General features: G+C 48.0%; 1 protein-coding gene across 1 annotated transcript in view; it reads right to left on the reverse strand.

Moving 5' to 3' along the window:
• Nucleotides 1-19,102, reverse strand: part of LOC147121774 (calcium load-activated calcium channel) — a 47,780-nt gene extending 28,678 nt beyond the window's left edge. Inside the window, exons 1-2 of the mRNA XM_085982267.1 lie at nucleotides 18,878-19,102; nucleotides 5,558-5,635 (exon numbers count right to left, since the gene is read on the reverse strand). Of these exons, the coding sequence (XP_085838393.1) occupies nucleotides 5,558-5,635; nucleotides 18,878-18,947 (148 nt within the window). The 5' untranslated portion in view covers nucleotides 18,948-19,102. The remainder of the gene's footprint in view (nucleotides 1-5,557; nucleotides 5,636-18,877) is intronic.
• Nucleotides 19,103-25,220: the final 6,118 nt, after the last annotated feature.

Genomic DNA, 25,220 nt, shown 5'->3' on the forward strand with positions numbered 1-25,220 from the left:
TACATTAGTGGGCCCTGCCGTGTGCATATCGTTCCTGGCTGCCATTTTTCTGTTCGGTAGTCACGGGCCAAGACTGGTTGCCCTACATTGAAGCTCCTTGTTGGCTTCTCATGGATGTGCTGGAATTGCTTACTCTCAACATCTCTTCGTACGTTTGGTCTGAGCAAATCCAGGCGAGATCTTAACCTTCGGTTAAAGAACATCATGGCCGGGCCTGGTTGGTGACTGCATGTGTCGCATTCCGGTAGGCGAACAGGAAATTGTCCACCTTATGCTGCAGCGGAATGTTGTCATTGTACATAGCCTTTATTGCCTTCTTAAAGGTTTGAACGAACCTCTCAGCCAATCCATTTGTGGCTGGATGATACGGGGCGGATGTGTAATGCCTTACCCCATTCTTCTGCATAAACCTCCGGAACACTTCGGACACAAACTGTGGTCCGTTATCGGCGCAAATCTGTTCTGGCAAGCCGTTCCTGGCAAAAATGGTCCGTAGGACTGCAATAGTTTTCTCCGTGGTGGTGGAGGACATTTTGATGACCTCAGGCCATTTCGAGCGCGCATCCACGGCTATTAGAAACATTGAGTCCATGAATGGACCAGCAAAATCAATATGCACCCGTTGCCATGGAGCTGAGGGCCACTCCCATGGGTGTAGAGGGGCATGTGGTGGTGCATTTTGGACTTTCTGGCATCCTGAGCAGCTCTTGGTCAGGTCCTCGATTTGTTTATTGATTCCCAGCCACCACACATAAGCCCTGGCAAGGCTTTTCATTTTTACCCCTCCCAGATGACCCTCATGAAGCTCACTGAGCACTCTATCCCTTAACTTGGGTGGAATTACCACTCGGGATCCACACATCAAGGTCCCCCGGCACACTGACAGCTGTTCTCTTCTTGTCGAGAATGCTGGCAACAGTGAGTCGCCATGTGCTGGCCATCCCTTCACTGTCAAATCATATACCCGAGACAGTGTCTGGTCATTTCGGGTCTCCTTTTCTATACGAGCGTTAGTTACCGGTAGGTATTCAACTATAGTCGAATGGAATATTTGGACAGGATCCACTGCTGGTGCTTCCTCCGCAGTAGGCAGTGGCAGGCGTGATAGCCCATCAGCATTTCCATGCTGTTTCGTGCCCTTATATTCAATCTCATAGTGGTGCGCCCCTAGAAAGAGTGACCATCTTTGTAGTCGTTGCGCAGTCATCACCGGAACGCCCTTCTTCGGATTAAAAATGGAGACAAGAGGCTGGTGGTCAGTCAGCAAGGTGAATTTCTGCCCGTGCAGATAGTGATTGAACTTTTTCACTCCCCACACTAGGCTGAGGGCCTCCCTGTCAATCTGGGCATAGTTACGCTCGGCTGAGGTTAGTGATCGTGACGCAAAGGCTATTGGCCTCTCTGAGCCGTCCGAGAATTTGTGCGACAGCACCGCTCCAATGCCGTAGGGTGACGCATCACACGCCAACCGAATTGGTAGTGCTGGGTTGAAATGGGCCAATACCTCTTTCGATGTGATTAGTGTTTTGCTCTTCTGGAAAGCTCGTTTACATTCGTCACTCCACTTCCATGGCACTCCAGTTTGCAATAGGGTGTTCAGTGGGTGTAGTATTGTAGACAAATTTGGCAAGTACTTATGGTAGTAGTTTACCAGCCCGAGGAATGACCTCAGTTGTAACACGTTTTCCGGTGCTGGGGCCTTGACTACTGCCTCAATCTTTTCTGGGGACTTATGTAACCCATCTTTATCGATAACGTGGCCACAATACGAGATGTTTTTTTAAAAACTCGCATTTGGGGCGGTTAGCTCGGAGCCCATATTCCTTCAATCTAGTGAGCACCTGCTCCAGGTTGGCAAGGTGATCACTGTCATTTTCGCCAGTGACCAGGATGTCGTCCAAATAACACTGGGTCCCTGGGATCCCTTGCAGGACTTGTTCCATTGCCCTTTGCCAAATAGCTGGAGCTGATGCTACCCCGAATACCAGCCGGTTGTATTGGTAGAGACCTTTATGGGTGTTGATTGTGAGGTATTTTTTTTGATGCTTCTTCTACCTCCATTTGCAGATACGCCTGGGCCAGATCAATCTTAGTGAAGCGTTTCCCTCCAGATAGCGAGGCAAAAATATCTTCAATCCGCAGAAGTGGATATTGCACGGTGTGAAGGACTGGGTTCACTGTTACCTTAAAGTCCCCACAGATGCGAACCTTCCTTGGTTCCCCAGGCGTGCTGCTCAACGACTTTTTCATCACAGGGACGATGGGTGTAGCCCACTCGCTCCAGTCTACCTTGGACAGTACTCCTGAACGTTCCAAACTCTCCAGCTCTGTTTCGACAGCTGGGCGGATCGCATAAGGTACCGGTCTGGCCTTAAAAAATTTTGGGCTTGCGTTTTCTTCGATTTTAATTGTTGCTGTCATGCCTTTTAGTGTTCCGAGTCCTTGCTGGAACACTTCTTGCGCGTCGGTTAGGATCTTTGACAGTCGCCCAGGTGTGACGTCGTCATCCTTTTTGTCAGCCAGTCAGTGCTTGTATGGAATGCCAATCCAGCTGTATTTTCCGGATCCATTCACGTCCCAGTAATGGTGGTCCTCCATCTTGCAATACATACAGGTCTAGTTTTGGTGTTTCCTTACCGTTATATATAACGGTCACCCTTATTTTTCCTTTGGGGTAGACTTTTTGCCCCGTGTACGTCTTCAAAATAATTTTTGTGTCTCTCACGGGTATGTGTGAGAATAGCCGCTCGTATTCCCGTCGGTTTATGACTGTTAGGGCTGATCCTGTGTCCAATTCCATTTTTACCTGGACTCCTGCTATCTTGAGAGTGACCCAAATGGTTCGGTGATCCTCCGTTGTGATCACATTATGTAGTTTCAGACAACTCAGTTCCCTGCTTTCGGAGTCTGTATCACTCTTTTGTTCGTCTGAACTATTCTCCGTCGCCTTATGTACCTTCTTGTACTTTTCTTTTGGAGATTTCTTATTGCTGGTTTTCTTTCCCGACCTGCAGACTCGTGCTATGTGTCCTACTTTTCCACACTGTCTGCACACTTTGTCTTTGAACCAGCAATCATTGTGGTCGCGTGTTGTTCTGCCGCAGCGATAGCACTTCTCTGTTCTGTATGACATTTCATTTGTGCCATATTCTTGCCGTCTCTGTTGTATCTCTGCAGCGCCCCGTGCTGCTGCTTCATATGATACCGTAATGCTGAAAGCCTTGTCCAGCGTAAGGTCCTTTTCAGGTAAAAGCCGTTTCTGGGTTCCTTCACCTTGAAGCCCACACACAAACTTGTCCCTTAAGGTATCTGCCAGTCCCGTTCCAAACTGGCAGTGTTTCGATAGTTTGCGCAGTTGTTAAATATTCAGCATTGCTTTAATCCTTATGCTGGTTCCGTTTGTGAAACTTGAATCTTTCTGCTATCAGCAGCGGTGTGGGGTTTAAATGTTCCTGTAGTATCGTCACTATGTCTCCAAAACTCTTTTCCACTGGCTTCGCTGGGGTTACTAGATTTCGTCATAAGCCATACGTCTTTGCACCCATTAAATTTAACAATACCGGCGCTTTCTTGTCATCTGACACCTCATTTGCCTTGCAGTATACCTCTATTCGTTCGACATATGTAGTCCAATCTTCGACTTCATTGTCAAATGCGGTGATACTGCCACTCTTCGGCATTTTGGGTGTGGTTTAAAATGGCGTCTCCCGCGCTTTCCTTCCTCCTCCGCTGCTGCCAACGGCGCTCTTGGCGGTCCTCATGGCAATGGCGGCGCCCTGTAGGTTTTGCGCGCTTCTCCTGCGCTGCTGCCAACGCCGCTCTCGGCGGTCCTCGTGGCAATGGCGGCGCCTCGCGGGTTTCTGCGCGTCTCTCTCCCTCTCCTCGACGCTGCTCGGCCCCTGAACACTGGCTGCGCCCTGTGCGCTCTGCCCTCTCTCTCTCTCTCCCCCTCCCGTCGACGCTGCCCGGCCCTTTGCTGTGCCGCTCGGTCGGGCTCTAGCCCGCAGCTGTCCGGGAAGGGTCTGCGCACTACCTGTTGCCAGCCCGTTTCGCTGGACCACCACGACTGGAAAGCCAAGCCTGGCTCTCAACAGCCTCCCCCGTAATTCTCGAGTCTCTGCTGGATGACTGGGCGGTTGCCCGTGGTCGACGCCAGTGTCTCTGGCCTTGACCTCCAATCTACTGGTCTCCAGGAACGAATCCCTGGGAGGTGATGCAGAGTTGCAGGTAGGATCGAATTTGCCTCGTCGCCAATGTTGTGTCCGTCAGTAGTAAGACACAGACTGCAGGAGAACGGTACAACAGGTGTTTACTCAACGTGGCTCACTCTAGAACTGACTGTACAGATTACTACTCAGTGCTATATACAGGTGTGGTCACTGCCGGTACTACAGTATACATGAGCTGTAAAAAGTAGTTCCTCCCTTAAAGGTATATACATTACACTCCTCACCTCTCAAATCCTCTCCATCACCTATATGGCTCAAGTCAAAAGTGATATGCAATACTCACTACTCACCTGGATGGACACAGCCACACCACCACCCAGGATAAAGCAGTTTGCTTAATGAGTGTCCCTCCCTGCCAGTGGAAACAATATCCACCCCCTCCATCACAGCGCACTGTAGCTCCAGTTATACATGATCTGCAGGATACACTGCAGCAATTCACCAAGGTTACTTCAACAGCACCTCCCTCCCTTGAGCACTACCAAAGAGAAGGACTAGAGCAGCAATGGTGTGAGAATACCATCATCGCCAAGCTCTTCAAGACACTGACAGACGTATATCATCACTCCTTCATCATGGCTGGGTCAACATTCTAGAATCCCCTACCCAACACCACTATGGGAGCACCATCAGCACAAGGATCACAGTGGTTCAAGAAGGCCCACTGCCATCTTCTCAGAGCAACTGTCCACATCCCACGATAGAGACAGATATATAAATGTTTTTTTTTTTAATCACTCATTGTCTGAGCTAAATGCAAAGTGATGCCTGCTCCTCTTGCCAACTTTACAGATTCAAGTAGCGAATGAGTGTTAGACACTTAACCAGAAGTAACTACGAATTGCAGAATGGCTCAATGCACAGAAGAAAAGTCACTTTTGCCACTTGAGTTTCACACAGCCCCGGGCATAAGCAGAGTGCTGCTACCTGTAAAATGTCAGAAATATGGCAAACCTGTGGCAATAGTGGAGAAAAGGGACAGGGAAGGAGTAGTCACATTTTATCTTATAGAAGATAAGTACTTGTTGCACAAATGCAAGAGTGCAATTTACTTGCTCACATCTGCAATTCAATACACATTGAGTTCAAAATCCTCAACCATGCTATCATGGCTGGTACAGAGCAGAGATTATTCAGAGTTTCAGCAGGAAAAAGTCCAAGAGCAAGATGGATATGGTGTGAGGCACAGGAACAGATCAATATATCATTTAAAAAACTTACCAACAATTTATAAGAAAATAGATCTTGCAGACAATATTTTTTTTAATGTTATTCCTATCCAGGTGATTTCTACAGCACCTTAATGCATTTCCCAGTTTAATACTTACACTTCTTACTCTGTTTTTCTACTTCTGCCTTTAGTCGTTTGTATTTGTCAGTTCTGTACACCAGTACCCATGTGATACCTGAAAATACAAAAAAAGTTTACTTTTTCCCCCTCCATATTTCTTCCAAGACAATTTAACACAGAAACAACCAAATATTATTTAATTGGAGAGGCAAGAATACATAATACCAAAAAAAATAATTAATTTTGTTGTCTGAGATAATATGCAGAATCATATTGCAGCACAGAACAAGGCTATTTGGTCCATTCTGGCTCTCTGAAAGAGTTGTTGAAGACTCAGTGAATAGCTTTGAGATCCAGCACAGGGACAATGGACTGAATTCCCCACTTTCATATCTCCTTTTAAATTCTGTTCAATTATTTATTTATCTTCTCAAAAACGATGATAGATTCTGCTTCTACTTGTGCCTGTCCTTCTGAGTCATTGCCATAGTATACATTACTGAACATCTCTGTCAATTCCACACTCAGGAGATCCCTGCACTGCTTCCAAACTCCTCTTCCTGCTCCAATAAATGGCTATTACCTTCCTTTCCTCACTAACTTGCTCTACCTCTGTAATGAGCAGCTCCTGGAATGTACAATCCAGGGACCCTTCAGCCTCTCCTTTGTGAAAGAATATCCCCAGCTGCTCCCCAAGCCCAGAAACTTCTGAACTTGAGCACAAGTAGTTAATAACATTGCCTGCGCGTGCACTCATCTAGATGCATGAAGACCTCCCACATCATTGGCTTTAGCTATCTTCCCCCTCCCCTATGCAATGATATGGTTTTCTCTTAAAAGTTTAAATTCAAATAACTACTTAGTGATTTAACCACTCACTTCATTTTAGGTCAACTGTACTTCATGGGTGAATTCCGACTAAGGCTAAACTCCACACTCTACTGGCTCTTCACACTCCACGGGTCTTTCGCTGCTCAAGATTAATCTCTCACAAATTCATACTCTTAACTTGTACATTAGCCCAACAGCCATAGAAAAAACAATCAGAGAACAGGTATCCATCCCACATTTTGCAATTGAGGGTCAAAAAGGTTGATTCGGTGATGCTAATTTTGTATCCTCGATATTCAGCTCTTATGCTGTTCTTACTGAAAAATAAATGATAATGTTCCAACTCTGGCATCTAAAATACTCCTTCTTTACAGCAACGATATCAGGTTTGACAGGGTCTTAATCTTTCACTAAAGTCTCCATTTTCCAAAGTATACCAGTCTAAGATCATATTACCACCGTTGTGGATCATGTTTGCACAGGTGCCGATACCAAAAAAAAAAATCACTTATTACTTTGAAAACTGAACCAGCAAGCACTGGTCAGTCACTAGTTTGATTGCATTTCAAAACCCACAATAGTGATACAGCTCTCTGGTCCCTTGCTGATTTCCACACCTCAGCAACTGATTGTCATTGTAATTCTGCATCACAGGGTCATAGCCAGAGTTATACAGCACAGAAAGAGGCCCTTCGGCCTATCGTGTCCACACCGGCCATCAAGCCCTGTCTATTCTAACCCCATTTTCCAGCACTTGGTCTGTAGCCTTGTATGCAATGGCGTTTCAAGTGCTCATCTAAATGCTTCTTGAGGGTTCCTGCCTCTACCACCCTTTCAGGCAGTGAGTTCCAGATTCCAACCACCCTCTGGGTGAAAACATTTTTCCTCAAATCCCCTCTAAACCTCCTGCCCCTTACCTTGAAACGATGCCCCCTGGTTATTGACCCCTCTACTAAGGGGAAAAGTTCCTTTTTATCTACCCTATCTATGCCCCTCATAATTTTGTACACCTCAATCAGGTCCCCCCTCAGCCTTCTCTGCTCCAAGGAAAACAACCCCAGCCTGTCCAGTCTCTCTTCATAGCTGAAGCGCTCCAGCCCAGGTAACATCCTGGTGAATCTCCTCTGCACCCTCTCCAATGCAATCACATCCCTCCTATAGTGTGGCGACCAGAACTGCACACGGTATTCCAGCTGTGACCTAACTAGCGTTTTGTACAGCTTCATCATAACCTCCCTGCTCTTATATTCTATGCCTCGGCTAATGAAGGCAAATATCTCATATGCCTTCTTAACCACCTTATCTACCTGTCCTGCTGCCTTCAGGGATCTATGTACATGCACACCAAGGTCCCTCTGATCCTTTGTCCTTCCTGGAGTCCTACCATTCATTGTGTATTCCCTTAACTTGTTAGTCCTCCCAAAATGCATCACCTCACACTTTTCAGGGTTAAATTCCATTTGCCACTGTTCTGCCCATCTAACCAACCCGTCTATATCGTCCTGTAGCCTAAGGCTTCCCTCCTCGCTATTTACCACTCCACCAATTTTCATGTCATCTGCGAACTTACTGATCATACCTCCTACATTCATATCTAAATCATTAATGTACACCACAAACAGCAAAGGACCCAGCACCAATTCCTGTGGTACACCACTGGACACAGGCTTCCAGTCACAAAAACAACCTTCGACCATCACCCTCTGCCTCCTGCCACTAAGCCAATTTTGGATCCAATGTGCCAAATTGCCCTGGATCCCATGGGCTCTTACCTTCTTGACCAGTCTCCCATGTGGGACTTTGTCAAAAGCCTTACTGAAGTCCATGTAGACTACATCAACTGCACTACCCTCATCCACACACCTAATCACCCCCTCGAAAAATTCAATCAAGTTGGTTAGATATGATCTCCCCCTGACAAAGCTATGCTGACTATCCTTGATTAATCCTTGCCTCTCCAAGTGGAGACTAATTCTGTCCCTCAGAATTTTTTCCAATAATTTCCCTACCACTGATGTTAGGCTCGCTGGCCTGTAATTCCCTGGTTTATCCCTACTACCCTTCTTGAATAATGGTACTCTGGCACCTCCTCTGTGGCCAGAGAGGTTCTGAAAATTTGTGTCAGAGCCCCTGCAATCTCCTCCCTTGCCTCACATAGCAGCCTGGGATACATCTCGTCAGGGCCTGGGAATTTATCTACTTTTAAGCGCACTACAACCGCTAGTACCTCCTCCCTCTCAATACTAATTTGTTCAAGTATATCATGTTGTATCCGTGTGTTAATGAAGACACGGAATGCAGGAGTTGGTTTACAGGTGTTTACTGGACAAAGTCTGGAGGTGAACTAACAGATACAAGACAATATACAGGCTTATATAGCCCGAGTGGCCATTACCGGCATTACAGTACACAGGGGGCTCTTAAAAGGCACATACACCATAATTCCTCCCCTTTTAGACAACCAGTACATAATATTTTAAGTAATCATTAATTAACATGTTACAAGAACAATAATCTACACATTGTTGCAGTTAATCAATTATAAGTCAGTCTCTCTGGAGGCTTCCTGACTCGGTCCGGATAACGCCTCGGTGGTGTAGTAGTTTCTGGTGGTGTAGTAGGTTCTTTTGGCGTAGTAGGTTCTTTTGGCAAGGCTGATTCGGCTTGAATGCCAGTGTCGGGTTCATCTGGTTCCAGTATCACCGGATCGGAGGTAGATACTATGGGTATCTCTACTTCATCATTAGGCGTATAGAGTTGTGGTGTAGGTTGTCCCTTTTCGGATGACTATGATCTGGTCAGCATGGCGCCTTATTATGCTTTCTCCAATGTCCACGGTATACATCAGCTGTCCTAGTCGTGTGCAAATAGTTCCAGGCTGCCATTTCTCGGTACGGTAGTCCCGGGCCAAAACCTGTTGACCTATCTGGAAGGTTCTAGTTGGCCTTTCATTCATGCCTTGAAATTGCCAGTTCTCCACGTCCCTTCTGATGTTTGGCTTGATCAAATCCAGCCGGCATCTTAGGCTTCTATTGAAGAACATCATGGCGGGAGTTTGGTTTGTAACCACGTGTTGCATTCCTGTATGCAAACAAGAAGTTATCTACCTTATGCTGAAGTTTTATGTCTTCATTACCCATGGCCTTTATGGCCTTCTTGAAGGTCTGGACAAACCTTTCAGCCAATCCATTGGTGGCGGGATGGTATGGGGCGGACGTGGTGTTTTTTTAAGAACTTCCTGAATTCTTCGGACACAAATTGCAGTCCATTATCAGAACAGATCTGTTCCAGCAGCCCATTCCTGGCAAATATGGTCCTTAATACTGTGATGGTTTTTTCCGTGGTGGTGGAGGACATCTTTATTACCTCCGGCCACTTGGAGTGTGCATCAACCGCGATTAAGAACATTGAGTCCATAAATGGACCAGCAAAGTCGATGTGTACCCTTTGCCATGGAGATGAGGGCCACTCCCATGGATGTAGAGGGGCTTGTGGTGGGGAGTTTTGGACCTTCTGGCATCCTAGGCAGCTCTTGGTCATTTCTTCGATGTCTCCATCGATACCTGGCCACCACACAAACGCTCTGGCCAGGTTCTTCATTTTCACTCCACCCAGATGCCCCTCGTAAAGCTCCTTTAGCACTTTATCCTGGAGTTTGGGTGGAATCACCACTCTGGATCCACACATCAAGGTTCCTCGGCACACTGACAGCTGTTCTCTTCTTTGCGAGAATGCTGGCAACAGTGGTTCGCCATGTGCTGGCCATCCCTTCACCGTTAAATCGTAGACTCGAGAGAGTCGGGTCATTTCTCGTTTCCTTTTCAATGGCAGAATTTGTTACTGGTAGAAATTCCACTATGGTTGAGTGGAACATCTCCACTGGGTCTACTGTAGGTGCCTCTTCTACCGTTGGCAACGGTAGGCGCGATAAACCGTCAGCATTCCCATGCTGTTTTGATCCTTTGTATTCTATGTCATATTGGTGTGCCCCTAGGAAAAGGGACCACCTCTGTAGCCTTTGCGCTGTCATAATGGGAACACCCTTTTTAGGGTTGAATATGGAGACGAGGGGTTGATGGTCAGTCAACAAGGTAAATTTTTGTCCGTGTAGGTAATGGTTGAATTTCTTCACTCCCCATACCAGGCTGAGTGCTTCCCTGTCGATCTGGGCATAGTTACGCTCAGCTGAGTTCAATGAGCGTGACGCAAAAGCTATCGGCCGTTCTGAGCCATCAGGGAATCTATGTGACAATACCGCTCCTACGCCGTAGGGGGATGCATCGCACGCCAGTCTGATTGGCAGTGATGGGTTGTAATGAGCCAAAACTTCCTTGGACGTGATCAAGCCTTTACATTTATGGAAGGCACGTTTACAGTCCTCGCTCCATTCCCAAATTACTCCCGTTTGTAGCAGTTCGTTAAGAGGGTGCAGAACAGTTGACAAGTTCGGTAAAAATTTATGGTAGTAATTTATCAATCCCAGGAACGACCTTAATTGTGAGACATTTTCAGGTGCTGGTGCTTTTATGACTGCTTCAATTTTCTCAGGGGACTTATGCAACCCTTCTTCATTAATTATGTGGCCACAATATATTTGTTTCTGGAAAAATTCGCACTTGGGGCGGTTTGCTCATAGGCCCCGTTCTCTCAGCCTAGTGAGCAACTTCTCCAAATTGGCAAGGTGTTCGTTGTCGTTTTCTCCTGTTACAAGGATGTCGTCTAGGTAGCATTGAGTCCCAGGAATCCCTTGCAGGACTTGTTCCATAGCTCTTTGCCAGATAGCCGGAGCTGATGCTATTCCGAAAACTAGTCGATTGTACTGGTACAGGCCTTTGTGTGTGTTTATTGTGAGATACTTTTTAGAGGCCTCCTCAACCTCCATCTGTAAATATGCCTGTGCCAAGTCAATTTTTGTGAAACGTTTCCCTCCGGATAGTGAGGCGAAAATATCTTCTATCCTCGGAAGAGGATACTGTACCGTGTGAAGGACTGGGTTTACAGTCACCTTGAAGTCCCCAAAGATGCGAATTTTTCTCTGTTCTTCAGATTTATCATTATTTAACGTTTTCTTCATGACCGGGACGATGGGTGTTGCCCACTCGCTCCAATCTATCTTGGATAACACGCCTGTCTTTTCCAAATTCTCCAGCTCTGCCTCGACTGCTGGACGAATTGCGTATGGCACTGGCCTTGCCTTAAAAAACTTGGGAATTGCCGCATCTTCCACCTTTATTGAGGCGATGACGCCTTTCAAGGTTCCTAGTTCCTGTTGGAACACTTCTTTGGCGTTGGCCAAGATGTCTTTTAATCGTTCAGGTATGATGTCATCATCATTTTTTTTCTTACTGGTCACCGTCAGTGCTTGAATGGAGTGCCAGTCCAAACGTATCTTCCTGATCCATTCACGTCCCAACAGCGGTGGACCACCATCTTGCAGAACGTATAAATACAACAGGCACCTTTATTTTCCCTTTGGGGTATACTTTCTGCCCCGTATATGTTTTCAAGATAATGGATGTGTCTTTCAAAGGTATATGCGGAAATAGCCGCTCGTAATCCCGTCGACTTATGACGGTCAGAGCTGATCCTGTATCTAGCTCCATTTTAACTGGGGACCCCGCTATCGTGAGGGTAACCCAAATGGTCTGGTAATCTTCTTTGGCAATTACATTATGTAATTTGAGAGAGCTTAGTCTCTTGTTTCCGGAGTCGCTATCGCTCTTCTGGTCTTCGGAGCTACTGTCCGTCATCATTTGTACCTTTCTGTACTTTTCCTTATTGATTTTTTTTCTGTCAGTGGATTTTTTGTTTCCAGATCGGCATACACGTGTAATGTGTCCCATCTTTCCGCATTGCCTGCATGCTGTCCTTGAACCAGCAATCCCTCTGGTCATGGGTGGATCTGCCGCAGCGATAACATCTCTCGAAACCCCGTGTCATTTCATGGGTGCCGAAGTCTTGTGGCTTTTGCTGTATCTCTGCAGCTCCTCTTGCTGCTGCTTCGTATGATACAGCTACACTGAAAGCCTTGTCCAGTGTCAAATCTTTCTCAGAAAGTAGCCTTTTTTGTGTTCCTTCACTTAGGAGACGAATTTGTCTCGTAGAGAATCTGCCAGTCCTGCCCCGAATTGGCAGTGTAGGGTATCAACAATCTCCTTAAAATTTTTGTCCATCAGTTTGGCTGGAGTGATTAAGTTTCGTAACAGCCTGTATGTCCTTGCGCCCATTAGATTTAGAAGTACCGATGCCTTTTTATCATCCTTTATTTCATTCGCTGTGCAATATACTTCCACTCTTTCCACATATGTGGCCCAATCCTCTACATCACTATCGAAAGTAGTAATGTTGCCAGTCTTAGGCATCCTAAAAAAAAAAAATGTCGCCTCCCGCGCTTTCCTTTCTTCCTTGCTGAAAAAAAAATGTATTTGTTTGCCTGCGCCTTCACTGCTTGGCCCCGCTGTAGAGCCAGCCGATCGAGCCCCAGCCCGCCGCCCAGGAAGGATTATTGCAGTACCTGCCACCAGCCTGGCTAGCTGGTGAAACCACAGTTTTTTTTTTCTTTTTTTCTTCTTCCTTCGTCTGAGGAATCGATCTCCTTGAGGTGCTGCCGAATTGCAGGTAAGTCCGTTTCCAATTCGTCACCACTGTTGTATCCGTGTGTTAATGAAGACACGGAATGCAGGAGTTGGTTTACAGGTGTTTACTGGACAAAGTCTGGAGGTGAACTAACAGATACAAGACAATATACAGGCTTATATAGCCCGAGTGGCCATTACCGGCATTACAGTACACAGGGGGCTCTTAAAGGCACATACACCACATATCACAATCCCCCTGCCTGATTTCTACGCCTACATCGTCCTTCTCCATAGTGAACACAGATGCAAAATATTCATTTAAAACCTCACCTACATCTTCCGGCTCTACACAGATTTGTCATGGGAACAGAATTTTTTCCAATAATTTCCCTACACTGATGTTAGGCTCACTGGCATAAAAATAAAACAAAAAAGGTGACTCAACCGTGGCTAACAAGGGAAAGTAGGGATAGCATAAGATCCAAGAAGAGGACATATAACAACAGAAAATGCTGGAAAAACTCAGCAGGTCAGGCAACATCCGTGGAGAGAAAGTTGAGTTGACGTTTCGGGTCGAACCCTTCTTCAAAACTGGAAAGAAAATGGATCGAAGGCAGGGCTGCGATCGGACAAAAGAAGTAAAAGAAACAAAAGTAGTAAAAGAGACAATAAAAGGTATTCGAAGCTAGACGAGATAGTAATAGGCTGAGATTAGGTGTGAAGTGTACTGGCAGGGCAAGAGATAGCTGCCAGGTGTGAGAGAGAAACAAAAGGAAAGGGCGGGGGGGGGGGGGGGGAAAGAAGTGGAAAAATGTGTTTCTCTCTCACACCTGGCAGCTATCTCTTGCCCTGCCAGTACACTTCACAACTAATCTCAGCCTATTACCATCTCGTCTAGCTTCGAATACCTTTTATTGTCTCTTTTACTTCTTTTGTTTCTTTTACTTCTTTTGTCCAATGGCAGCCCTGCCTTCGATCCATTTTCTTTTCTTTCCAGTTTTGAAGAAGGGTTCGACCCGAAACGTCAACTCAAATTTCTCTCCACGGATGTTGCCTGACCTGCTGAGTTTTTCCAGCATTTTCTGTTGTTATTTCGGATTTCCAACATCTGCAGTATTTTGCTATCGTAAGAGGACATATAAATTGGCCAGAAAAAGCAGCAAACCTGAGGATTGGGAGCAGTTTAGGATTCAGCAAAGGAGGACAAAGGGATTAATTAAGAGGGGGAAAATAGAGTATGAGAGTAAGCTTTCAGGGAACATAAAAACTGACTGTAAAAGCTTCTATAGATATGTGAAGAGAAAAAGATTGGTGAAGTCAAGCGTAGGTCCCTTGCAGTCAGAATCAGGGGAATTTATAATGGGGAACAAAGAAATGGCCGACCAATTAAATACATACTTTGGTTCTGTCTTCACAAAGGAGGACACAAATAACCTCCCAGAGATGTCAGGGGACATAGGGTCTAATGAGAGGGAGGAACTGAATGAAATCAGTATTTGTAGGGAAATGGTGTTAGGGAAATTGACGGGATTGAAGGCCGATAAATCCCCAGGGCCTGATAATCTACATCCTAGGGTACTTAAGGAAGTGGCCCTAGAAATAGTAGATGCATTGCTGGTCATCTTCCAAAATTCTATAGACTCTGGAACAGTTCCCATGGATTGGAGGGTAGCTAATGTAACCCCACTATTCAAAAAAGGTGGTAGCGAGAAAACGGGGAATTATAGACCGGTGAGCCAGACATCGGTAGTGGGGAAAATACTAGAGTCCATTATAAAAGATGTAATAGCAGAGCACTTGGAAAACAGTGACAGGATCAGACAAAGTCAACATGGATTTACAAAAGGTAAATCGTGCTTGACTAATCTACCTGAATTTTTTGAGGATGTAACAAATAGAATAGATAAGGGAGAACCAGTGGATGTGGTGTATTTGGACTTTCAGAAGGCTTTCGATAAGGTCCCTCATAAGAGATTAGCGTGTAAAGTTAAAGCACATGGGATTGGAGGTAAGGTACTGACTTGGATAGAGAACTGGTTGGCAGACAGGAGCAAAGAGTTGGAATAAACGGGTCTTTTTCCGAGTGGCAGGCAGTGACTAGTAGGGTACCGCAGGGATCGGTCCTAGGACCCCAGCTATTCACAATATATATTAATGATCTAGACGAGGGAACTAGATGTAATATCTCCAAGTTTGTAGACGACACAAAGCTGAGTGGGCGTGTGTGCTGTGAGAAGGATGCCGAGAAACTCCAGTATGATTTGGACAGATTGGGCGATTGGGCAGATGCATGGCAGATGCAGTATAATGTGGATAAATGTGAGGTTATCCACTTTGGTGGCAAAAACAGGAAGGCAGATTATCTGAAAGGCAATAGATTGGGAGAAGGGGAAGTGCAACGAGACCTGGGTGTCCTTGTGCACCAGTCGCTGAAGGTAAGCATGCAGGTGCAGCAGGCGGTTAAGAAGGCAAATGGTATGTTGGCCTTCATAGCGAGAGGATTCGAGTGCAGGAGCAAGGAAGTCTTGCTGCAGTTGTACAGGGCCTTGGTGAGACCACACCTTGGGTATTGTGTGCAGTTTTGGTCGCCTTATCTGAGGAAGGATGTTCTTGCCATGGAGGGAGTGCAGCGCAGATTCACCAGACTGATACCTGGGATGGCAGGAATGACGTATGAGGAGAGATTGGGTCGATTGGACTTATATTCGCTGGAGTTTAGAAGAATGAGAGGGAATCTCATTGAAACTTATAAAATTCTAGCAGGACTAGACAGACTAGATGCAGGAAGGATGTTCCTGATGGCAGGGGAGTCCAGAACCAGGGATCACAGTCTAAAGATAAGGGGTAAGCCATTTAGGACAGAGATGAGGAGGGATTTCTTCACCCAGAGAGTGGTGAACCTGTGGAATTCTCTACCACAGAAGGCTGTTGAGGCCAATTCATTAAATATATTCAAGAAGGAGTTAGATATATTTCTTAAAGGCTAAAGGGATCAAGGGATATGGGGAGAAAGCAGGGACAGGGTACTGAATTTGGATGATCAGCCATGATCTCATTAAATGGCGGAACAGGCTTGAGGGGCCAACTGGCCTACTCCTGCTCCTTGTTTCTATGTATCTCAACATTGGAGAAAAAAACCTCAATCTAGAACATAGGTTATCAAACAGGGTTCCTGAACAATAGTCCAGGAAGGAATTCCAGGGAGATTTTACATCTTCAAATTTCTGTCTGTCGATCATCAGATTTTGTATTCTTCAGGTTTATTTGTACATTCTTTTGTCGTACACAAAAACATTTTCTATCACAACCCTATTTTCCTTTGGAAAAAGTCAATATTTTCCAGGTTCCCCCAGAAAAGTTTGCAAACCTGTGCTCTAGAAGAAACCATTTAGTTTGAGTATGCTTTTACAGTGTTGAAGTTTTGGCAAACAGTTAATTAACCTCAACAACTGAAGGTAGAAGACTAGGCTAGATGGAAGAATTTAGATTTGTAGGTAAGTCATGTTTTAAATATATTTGGGAAGGTTTTAAAAACAATTTATTTTGTGGTGAAAGCATTTCACTAACTCATTTAAAGCTAAAATGTTGTCAACCTGTTTCAGTCTCAAAACAGTTTTTGGAATAAATAATGTTTTTTCTGTCCAGGTGTTTCAAGAAAAGGCATTCCAACATGGACTGTTCACTTTAGCTTTTCTTTGCTGATTTTCTCTCGTCATCCATTTCTCAGAGTTTAAGATGGCACCCAACCACAAACCTCTGGCATAGTTTAAAAAAAAGCTAATCAGAGTAGTGCTTATTTACTACTCACTTCAGCACATACTGTGGAACCAAATGTCCTTCAATACATTTGAGCTACTTAACTTATAGCAACACCACACAATTTTAGTTTACAAGCAACAACATTCTCTTGCACTGATAAACAATTCACTCTAACCATTTACGTTGCTACAGATCTTTAACACTTTTTACTTTGTGTATTTAAAGAATAATTCTTGCACTTTGTATGGTAGTTTTCTCCTCCTCCAAGTGCCACTTGTCATGGGATACAGTTCCATGAAACCCTCCTCCCTGCTGTCTTCACCCAGGTGCCCAATCAAGCACGAGCCTGGTCAGCAAGTGATAGGCTGTTCAACCATGGGACATCACAGATCATCTATTTGCTCTCCTTCTCCTTTGAGGTACTCTTCAATCATTACTAACTGTCACTTAGTCACCAGTACAACTTCACTTTCTCCACTTCACAAAAGGCCCACAATGCTATTTATCACCAGTCCCCAGCACAGGCAATTATCTGCACATAATAGTGGCACTTGGTTTCCTGTCAAAATATTATCAAAGCTCCCAACCAGTGTTTTCAGCTTGTCCAGTTTTGTTCATAATTGAACTTAATTCTGGTACATCAGACACAACCTTTGTGAAAACAAAGTTTCTTGCCCCCAAGCAAACCTATATGAAAATGTAACACTGTTCCATGCTCGCACTCGTGTAATCGCATGGGATATCTTAGATGGCAAGGACAAGGATGCAAGCTCTGGCCATGTGTCCATGTTTCGAAAGCTCCATCTCCATTCTAGGTAACTGGGGCAAACAGTATAAACAACCAATAAGTAAGTTTACCCAAAAGGTAAGTTTATACTCCTACTCTGACAGTAGAAACAAGTTTAGAAGGAAATCTGAGAAATAAACTGGTGGTGAATGCCAACATATTGCCACTGCCAGGCAACAAACCATTCTCCCAGATCATATTTACAATAAAAAAGACTTGCATTTATGTAGCACTTTTCACAACCACTGGACACCCCAAAGCGCTTTACAGCCAATGAAGTTTCGTTGAAGTGTAGTCGCTGTTGTATTGTAGGAAACGTGGCAGCCAATTTGTGCACAGCAAGCTCCCACAAACAACATGCTAATGACCAGATAATCTGTTTGAGTGATGTTGGTTGAGGGATAAATATTGGCTAGGACACCGGGGATAACTCCCTTGCCGTTCTTCGAAATAGTGCCATGGGATCTTTTATGTCCACCGGAGAGAGCAGACGGGGCCTCGGTTTTAACAACTCATCTGAAAGACAGCATCTCTGACAGTGCAGCACTCCCTCAGTACTGGAGTGTCAGCCTAGATTTTTGGGCTCAAGTCTCTGGAGTGGGCCTTGAACCCACAACCTTCTGACTCACGTTGAGTGTGCTACCCACTGAGCCACAACTGACACAATAACAATTACACCAAGGTGGTAGCACTCTCGCCTCGGAGTCAGAAGGTTGTGGGTTCAAGTCTCACTCGAGTCTTGAGCACATAATCTAGACTGACACTCCAGTGTAGTTCTGAGGGACAGCAGTACTTTTGTTAAACCAAGTCCCCGACTGCCCTCTCAGGTGGATATGAAAGATCCCATGGCACTATTCGAAGAGCAGTGTCCTGACCAAATTCACTAAAACAGATTACCTGGTTATCATCTCATTGCTGTTTGTGGGAGCCTGCTGTGCATAAATTGGCTGCCATGTTTTCTACAACAGTGACTCCACTTCAAAAAGTACTTCATTGGCTGTAAAGCGCTTTGGGACATCCCATGGTCATGATGGGCACTGTGTAAATGCAAGTCTTTATTTAGAAAGTGTATTAAATCCTGGGGAATGTTACCAACTGAGCGGACCACCGTTAATAACGTTCTTTATTTAAGGCTAAAGGGATCAAGGGGTATGGGGAGAAAGCAGGGACAGGGTACTGAATTTGGATGATGAGCCATGATCTCATTAAATGGCGGAGCAGGCTCGAGGGGCCGAATGGCCTACTCCTGCTCCTGTCTTCTATGTTTCTATGTTCTTTATTTTGCCAGTGTTCATCCCGCTCACTCAGGTGCCTGGGTAGGTAACAAATCTGTACATGCTGCCTGGAGTGGGCGACAGGGCCCAGCCGGCATCCAACCGCCGCCGACAGGAGACACACTCACCTTCGGCCAAGAGGGCGGTGCAGACCGAGATGAAGACGATCAGGATCGTGTCAGCGCACATGGTACTCATGGCGGCACCAAAAAACGAACGACGGGCGCTTTATAATTGTCCCGGGAGGAAGTGGGCTGAAAGTCGGGCCCCACTCCTCCGAATCAGACAGATTGACGAACACCCAGCCCGGGCCGCTCCCTAGCAACAGGCCGGGGCCGGCGCAATGGCTGATGGGAGGAAAGCGCCCATTTTAAATGTAATTTTTCGCGCGTTCAATACTGAACCGGGTATTCCGATAGGGATTCGGCATGTTTTAAAAATATATATTTTTACCAATGATGGCAGTCGGTTAATTTCGGGCTGATGATTGACAACGCGGCATTGCGCACGCGCAGTACCGACACCCCAATCGGAACTAGCCCCGCCCCCTCCTGCCGATTGGGTGATAAACAGAGAGCCCGCGGCTCAGGCAGCACATGGGAGGAGAGCAACAGAGAGCCAGCGGCTCAGACAGCACATGGAGGAAGAGCAACAGAGGGCCAGCGGCTCAGGCAGTACATGGGGGAAGAGCAACAGAGGCTGCGGTTCAGGCAGCACATGGGAGGAGAGCAACAGAGAGCCAGCGGCTCAGGCAGCACATGGGAGGAGAGCAACAGAGAGCCCGCGGCTCAGGCAGCACATGGGAGGAGAGCAACAGAGAGCCAGCGGCTCAGACAGCACATGGGGGAAGAACAACAGAGAGCCAGCGGCTCAGGCAGCACATGGGGGAAGAACAACAGAGAGCCAGCGGCTCAGGCAGCACATGGGGGAAGAACAACAGAGAGCCAGCGGCTCAGGCAGCACATGGGGGAAGAACAACAGAGAGCCAGCGGCTTAGGCAGCACATGGGGGAAGAGCAACAGAGACTCAGGCAGCACATGGGGGAAGAGCAATAAGAGGCTGTGGCTCAGGCAGCACATGGAGGAAGAGCAACAGAGAGCCAGCTGCTCAGACAGCACATGGGGGAAGAGCAACAGAGGCTGTGGCTCAAGCAGCACATGGAGGAAGAGCAACAGAGAGCCAGTGGCCCAGGCAGCACATGGGGGAAGAGCAAACAGGCTGCAGCTCAGGGCGATGGCCCTTCACCTGAGAGACCACCCGGCCCCCTTTGCAGTGTTCAGTTCGTTTGGGGTTCTGTGTGGTCAGTTGGGATGTCAATCAGTGACCGCACGAGTTAAAACAAGCTGAGCGCCTCCCTTGTGTCTGTTATGGTAGCAAAGGCCGCTCTTCAGTTTAAAGCAGGCAAAATGTGGACAAACTGCCCCTGTTCATCTCCATTATCGTTCTTCAGGCCACACATCAACTGAAGCCAAGTCAGGTAACCTGCTTTTTATATTTCTGTGCTTCCCCACAGTTACACATTGGTGGGAGGAGGGTGGTCAAAGATTTTTATATCCATATATCACTCCACTATATATAATTAAGAAACTTGTACAAATAGGCAAGGCCCAGAGTGCAGGACACAACCAACGTTAAAAAGACTTGGGAGATTTTAAGAGGGTTGAGGAAATCAAGAAGTAATGGTTAGCTGGCACCTAGCTTGGGTTTTGAAAGTCTGTAGATAATATGAAGGAGGTGATGACACTCAGTAGGTTAGTCAACATCTGTGGAGAGAACAGACAAGTTAACATTTCCAGTGTAGTCCCTTTATCAGATTCTCAGTTATAGTCCTTTGGGCCAAAAGCTTGGTCAAAGGGGTGGGTTTTAAAAAGGGTCTTAAAGGAGGGGATCAGGTTAGAGAAATGGGTTTACGGTGGACATTCCAGAGTGTACGGCCTAGATGCCTGAAGATGCAGCTGTCAATGGTGGGGTAATGGTGGCTGGGCTTGGGAGGGGGACAATGCACGACACCAGAGGTAGAGCAACATAGAATTTGGGGAGTTGTAGGTCTGGAGGAGGTTACAGTGATAGGCAGGGTGAGGCTAAGATGGGATCTAAATACAAAGGTGAGGATTTTAAACTTGAGGGATGGGGGACTGGGAGAAAATGAGTACAGGGGTGATGGATGAGCAGAACTTGGATAGGATACAGGCAGCAGAATTCTGTATGAGAAGAAGTTTATGGAGGGTAAAGAGTGGGAGGCTGGCCAGGAGAGCATTCAAATCTGGAGGTGATGAAGGCATTTTTAAGGTTCAGCAGCAGATTGGCTGAGGTAAGGGTGGAGGTAGGTGATATTACGGAAGTGGCCTTCTGTAGTATAAAGGATGATTTTCAGGTAAGTTGTGGATCATATCACCAGGCCAATGTATGTACTATATTGTAGGTGTCTTCACACTACTACAAAAATACTGCGGTTGAAACTGACAGTTAAACAAACGTGGTTTAATGTACTGAAACAGTTACAAACAAAAGAACGCAGGAGAAACTCCACACAGGTCTGTACACTAGCTGGATCCACGAGGACTGACAGAAACGCCCTACCCCCATGACGTCATCACGTTTCCCGCCGTTGGGAACGTCACGTGACACGCGTGATGATATCATCGCGTCAGATCGCGATTTTATCGATCCCGCGCTGTTTGAACAGAGCAAACACTTAAAGGTAACAACTATGGTTAAAGACAATTATAAACGTTACTGCAAGAGTCTCTTGATGGCTTTGCCACATACGCCCCCCCAGAATTGTCTTTAACGAGGAACGTCAATTGCAGAGGAGGTCGGACAAGCCTGTTTGACCGACTCCTAAATTCCTGGAGAGGAAAACGCTGAGCGGGTGGCGAACTGGCAGGTAGCACGGTGTGGGTAGGTGCGGCGGTAGCCGGCGGCCGGCCCCAGCACGGGGGCTGAGCAGGTTCGACTGGCTGTTCGAGGTCCAGGTACGCAGGCTTGAGGCGATCGACGGAGATGTGATCCGGCTCACCCCCGAAGTCGATCACGAACTCTTGTCCCCAGCCTGTAGAACCTGGAACGGACCCGCATATGGAGGTGCGAGCGGGGTGCGATGGGCGTCTTGGCGTACAAAGACGAATTTAGCCTTTGACAGCTCCACGGAGACGTTGGAGGAAGGCAAACCGTGCTGCGAGGTCGGAACTGGTCTGAAGCACTGAGCCGCATCCTGGTGGGCCTCTCGCTGACCGGCTGCAGACCACGGCCGTGTAGGTGATGGCAGGAATTCGCCCGGAACCCGAAGTGGCTGGCCGTAAACCATTTCTGCGACGGAAGATTGTAAATCCTACTTCAGCGCTGTACACAGTCCCAGCATAACCCATGGCAGTTTATCGACCCATGCCGCATCCAGAAGGCTGGCCCTGAGCGATGCCTTCAATGAACGGTGGAACCGCTCGCATAACCCGTTCGCCTGCGGGTGGTAGGCCGTAGTACGATGGAGTTTAGTGCCCAATGCGGAGGCCACCGCATTCCATAGTTCTGACGAGAATTGCGGCCCGCCGTCGGACGAAATATCCGCCAGAACACCGAAACGGGCTACCCATGATGAAATGAAGGCTCGAGCGACACCCGCAGAGGTGGTAGACGTCAGGGGAACCGCCTCTGGCTACCTCGTGGTGCGATCCACCATCGTCAGAAGGTGTGTAAAACCACGGGGCGGTGGAAGTTGGCCCACCAGGTCGACGTGAATGTGGTCGAACCGCCGCTCTGGTACCTCGAAGGTGGCCAGAGGGGCCCTGACGTGCCGTTGCACCTTGGCCCGCTGACAAACCACACAAGTGTTCGCCCAGTCATGGGCGTCTTTGCGTATCCCTCTCCATACGAATTTGGAGACCAGCAGCTTCTGCGACGCACGCACCCCGGGATGCGACAGCCTGTGAATGGTGTCGAAAACGTCTCGGCGCCAGGTCAACGGAACAATTGGACGTGGATCACCCAAGGAGCCATCGCAGAGGAGAGTGGTACCCACCGAATGGAACGGTACATCTCTCGGCTGAAGGCTGGCGGGGTCAGAACGAAAAGCTTGCGTCTCCGGGTTGGCAGCCTGGTCAGCAGCCATTCTTGCATAATCAATGCCTAATTGAACGGCCTGGACGGCGGCGCGGCAGAGGCAATCCGCTACGACATTGTCCTTGCCGGCCACGTGCTGGACGTCGGTGGTAAACTCGGAAATGTATGTCAGCTGCCTCTGCTGCCGAGCCGACCACGGTTCGGCAGTCTTGGCCATCGCGAACGTCAGCGGTTTGTGGTCGACAAACACAATGAAGCAGCGCCCTTCGAGGAGGAATCGGAAGTGGCGGATGGCCAAAAACAAAGCTAACAGCTCTCTGTCAAAGGTACTGTACCGGCGTTCGTGCCGCCGCAGCTGGCGGCTGAAAAATGCCAGTGGCTGCCACGTGCCGTCGACCCATTGCTCCTGGACGGCCCCGACGGCATAATCCGACGCACCCGTCGTGAGGGCGATAGTAGCTCCTGGCCGGGGATGTGCCAACATCGTTGCGTTCGCGAGCGCAGTCTTCGTATCCCCGAAGGCGCGAACCATGTCTTGCGACCAACCAACGGGCTCCTTTCCCGTCTTGCCCCTGAGGGCCTCATAGAGCGGCCGCATGAGTTGTGCGGCCCTGGGGACGAACCGATGGTAAAAATTAACCATCCCCAGGAAATCCTGTAAGGCCTTCACGGATTGCGGCTTCGGGAAAGCTGTGATCGCCTCCACCTTAGCTCGAAGCGGCATTGCTCCCTCGGAAGTTATGCGGTGGCCTAAAAAGTCGAGTTGCGACAGGCCGAAATGGCATTTGGCCGGGTTTACAATGAGGCCGTGCTGCTGAAGATGACGAAAAAGAACACGGAGATGCTTGAGGTGTTCCTCCTTTGTGGTGCTGGCAATCAGAATGTCATCCAAGTAGACGAACAAAAAATCGAGATCCCACAGAACCGAATCCATAAGGCGCTGGAACGCCTGCGCCGTGTTTTTAAGCCCAAAGGGCATGCGGAGGAACTCAAAACAGTCCAAAAGGGGTGATGACGGCCGTCTTTTGAACATCCTGGGAATGCACTGGCACCTGATGGTACCCACGGACGAGGTCGACCTTAGAGAAGATTGACTTCCCCGCCAAATGCGCGGCGAAGTCCTGGATGAGCGGGACGGGGTAGCGGTCGGGCGTCGTTATATCATTGAGGCGATGATAGTCGCCACAGGGCCACCATCCCCCGCCCGGCTTGGAGACGATGTGGAGCGGCGAATAATCCCCATCCTCTCCATCGCGGCGAACTCCGCCTGCGCCGACGCGAGCTTGTTAGGCTCTAAATGTCGCGACCTGGCGTAGACGGGAGAGCCGGTCATCGAAATATGGTGCTCCACCCGATGCTTGGCGGTCGAAGCTGAAAAGGTGGGCTTGGTCAGTTCGGGGAAATCCCCGAGAAGGTGGGAGAAGTCGTCGGGAGGTGGCTGATTGCAGGAGACCGAGTGCGGCGCGGCCATGCTGCGCGCACATGAAATACCATCGAGCGTGGCAGCGTGAACGAGGCGACGATTCTTCACATCCACCAACAGGCCGTTGGCGCCGAAAAAGTCGGCACCCAAGAGAGCCTGCGAAATTTGCGCGGTGACGAAATCCCAGCTAAAACGTTGGCCACCAAAACAGACTTGTACCCGCTGGTTCCCGAAAGTGCGAATCGCACCCCCATTGGCAGCTTGGAGGAGGGAACCCCGTCTGCCGGACTGAAGGTTGAGGACCGAGGCGGGAAGTATGCTGCACTGTGCCCCCGTGTCGCACAAAAAACGATGGCCCGAGATGGAGTCGGTTAAATACAGAAGATTCCCAGAATCGCTGATCGTTATCGTGGCTGCGGGGCATGCCCCGGCTCCAGTGTTCTTGACTTGCAGCGGTCTGTTTCACGGTTTGGGCACGAAACTGCAAGGCGGGCAGCAGCAGCGGGCTTTCAGGCCAAAATGAGCGTGGTAATAACAGTAACCGGTCGTCGGAGGCGTCGAGGCGGGGCCCTTCGGGGCTGGGCATTGCGCAATGGCGCAGTATTGCTGTCGGACCGCGTATATTTTATCCGCCTCTTCGGCGAGCGCGATGCAATCCCCGGTGTCCGACCTGGCGAGGGCTGCTTGGACCTGTTCCGGAAGCTGACTAAGAAACAGCTCGCAAAACAGGAAACATTGGGGTTCGGACCCCAGGAGCGTTAGCATGTGGCTCATTAGTTCCGAGGGTTTCGAGTCGCCTAACCCGGGTAGTGTAAGTAGACGGCGAGCGCGCTCCGCCTTTGTAAGGCCAAATACCTGCAGCAGCCGTGTCTTGATGGCGACATACTTGTCAGCGGTCGGGGGGTTCTCCAGAAGGCTGATGATCCTCGACGCCGTCGAGCTGTCGAGGGCGGAGACCATGTACAAATATTGGAGCTGGTCCTGCACGATGT

This window comes from Somniosus microcephalus, chromosome 3 (genome assembly GCF_052327205.1).
Source record: "Somniosus microcephalus isolate GS21.2 chromosome 3, FLI_Smic_1.0, whole genome shotgun sequence".
Classification (NCBI taxonomy): domain Eukaryota; kingdom Metazoa; phylum Chordata; class Chondrichthyes; order Squaliformes; family Somniosidae; genus Somniosus; species Somniosus microcephalus.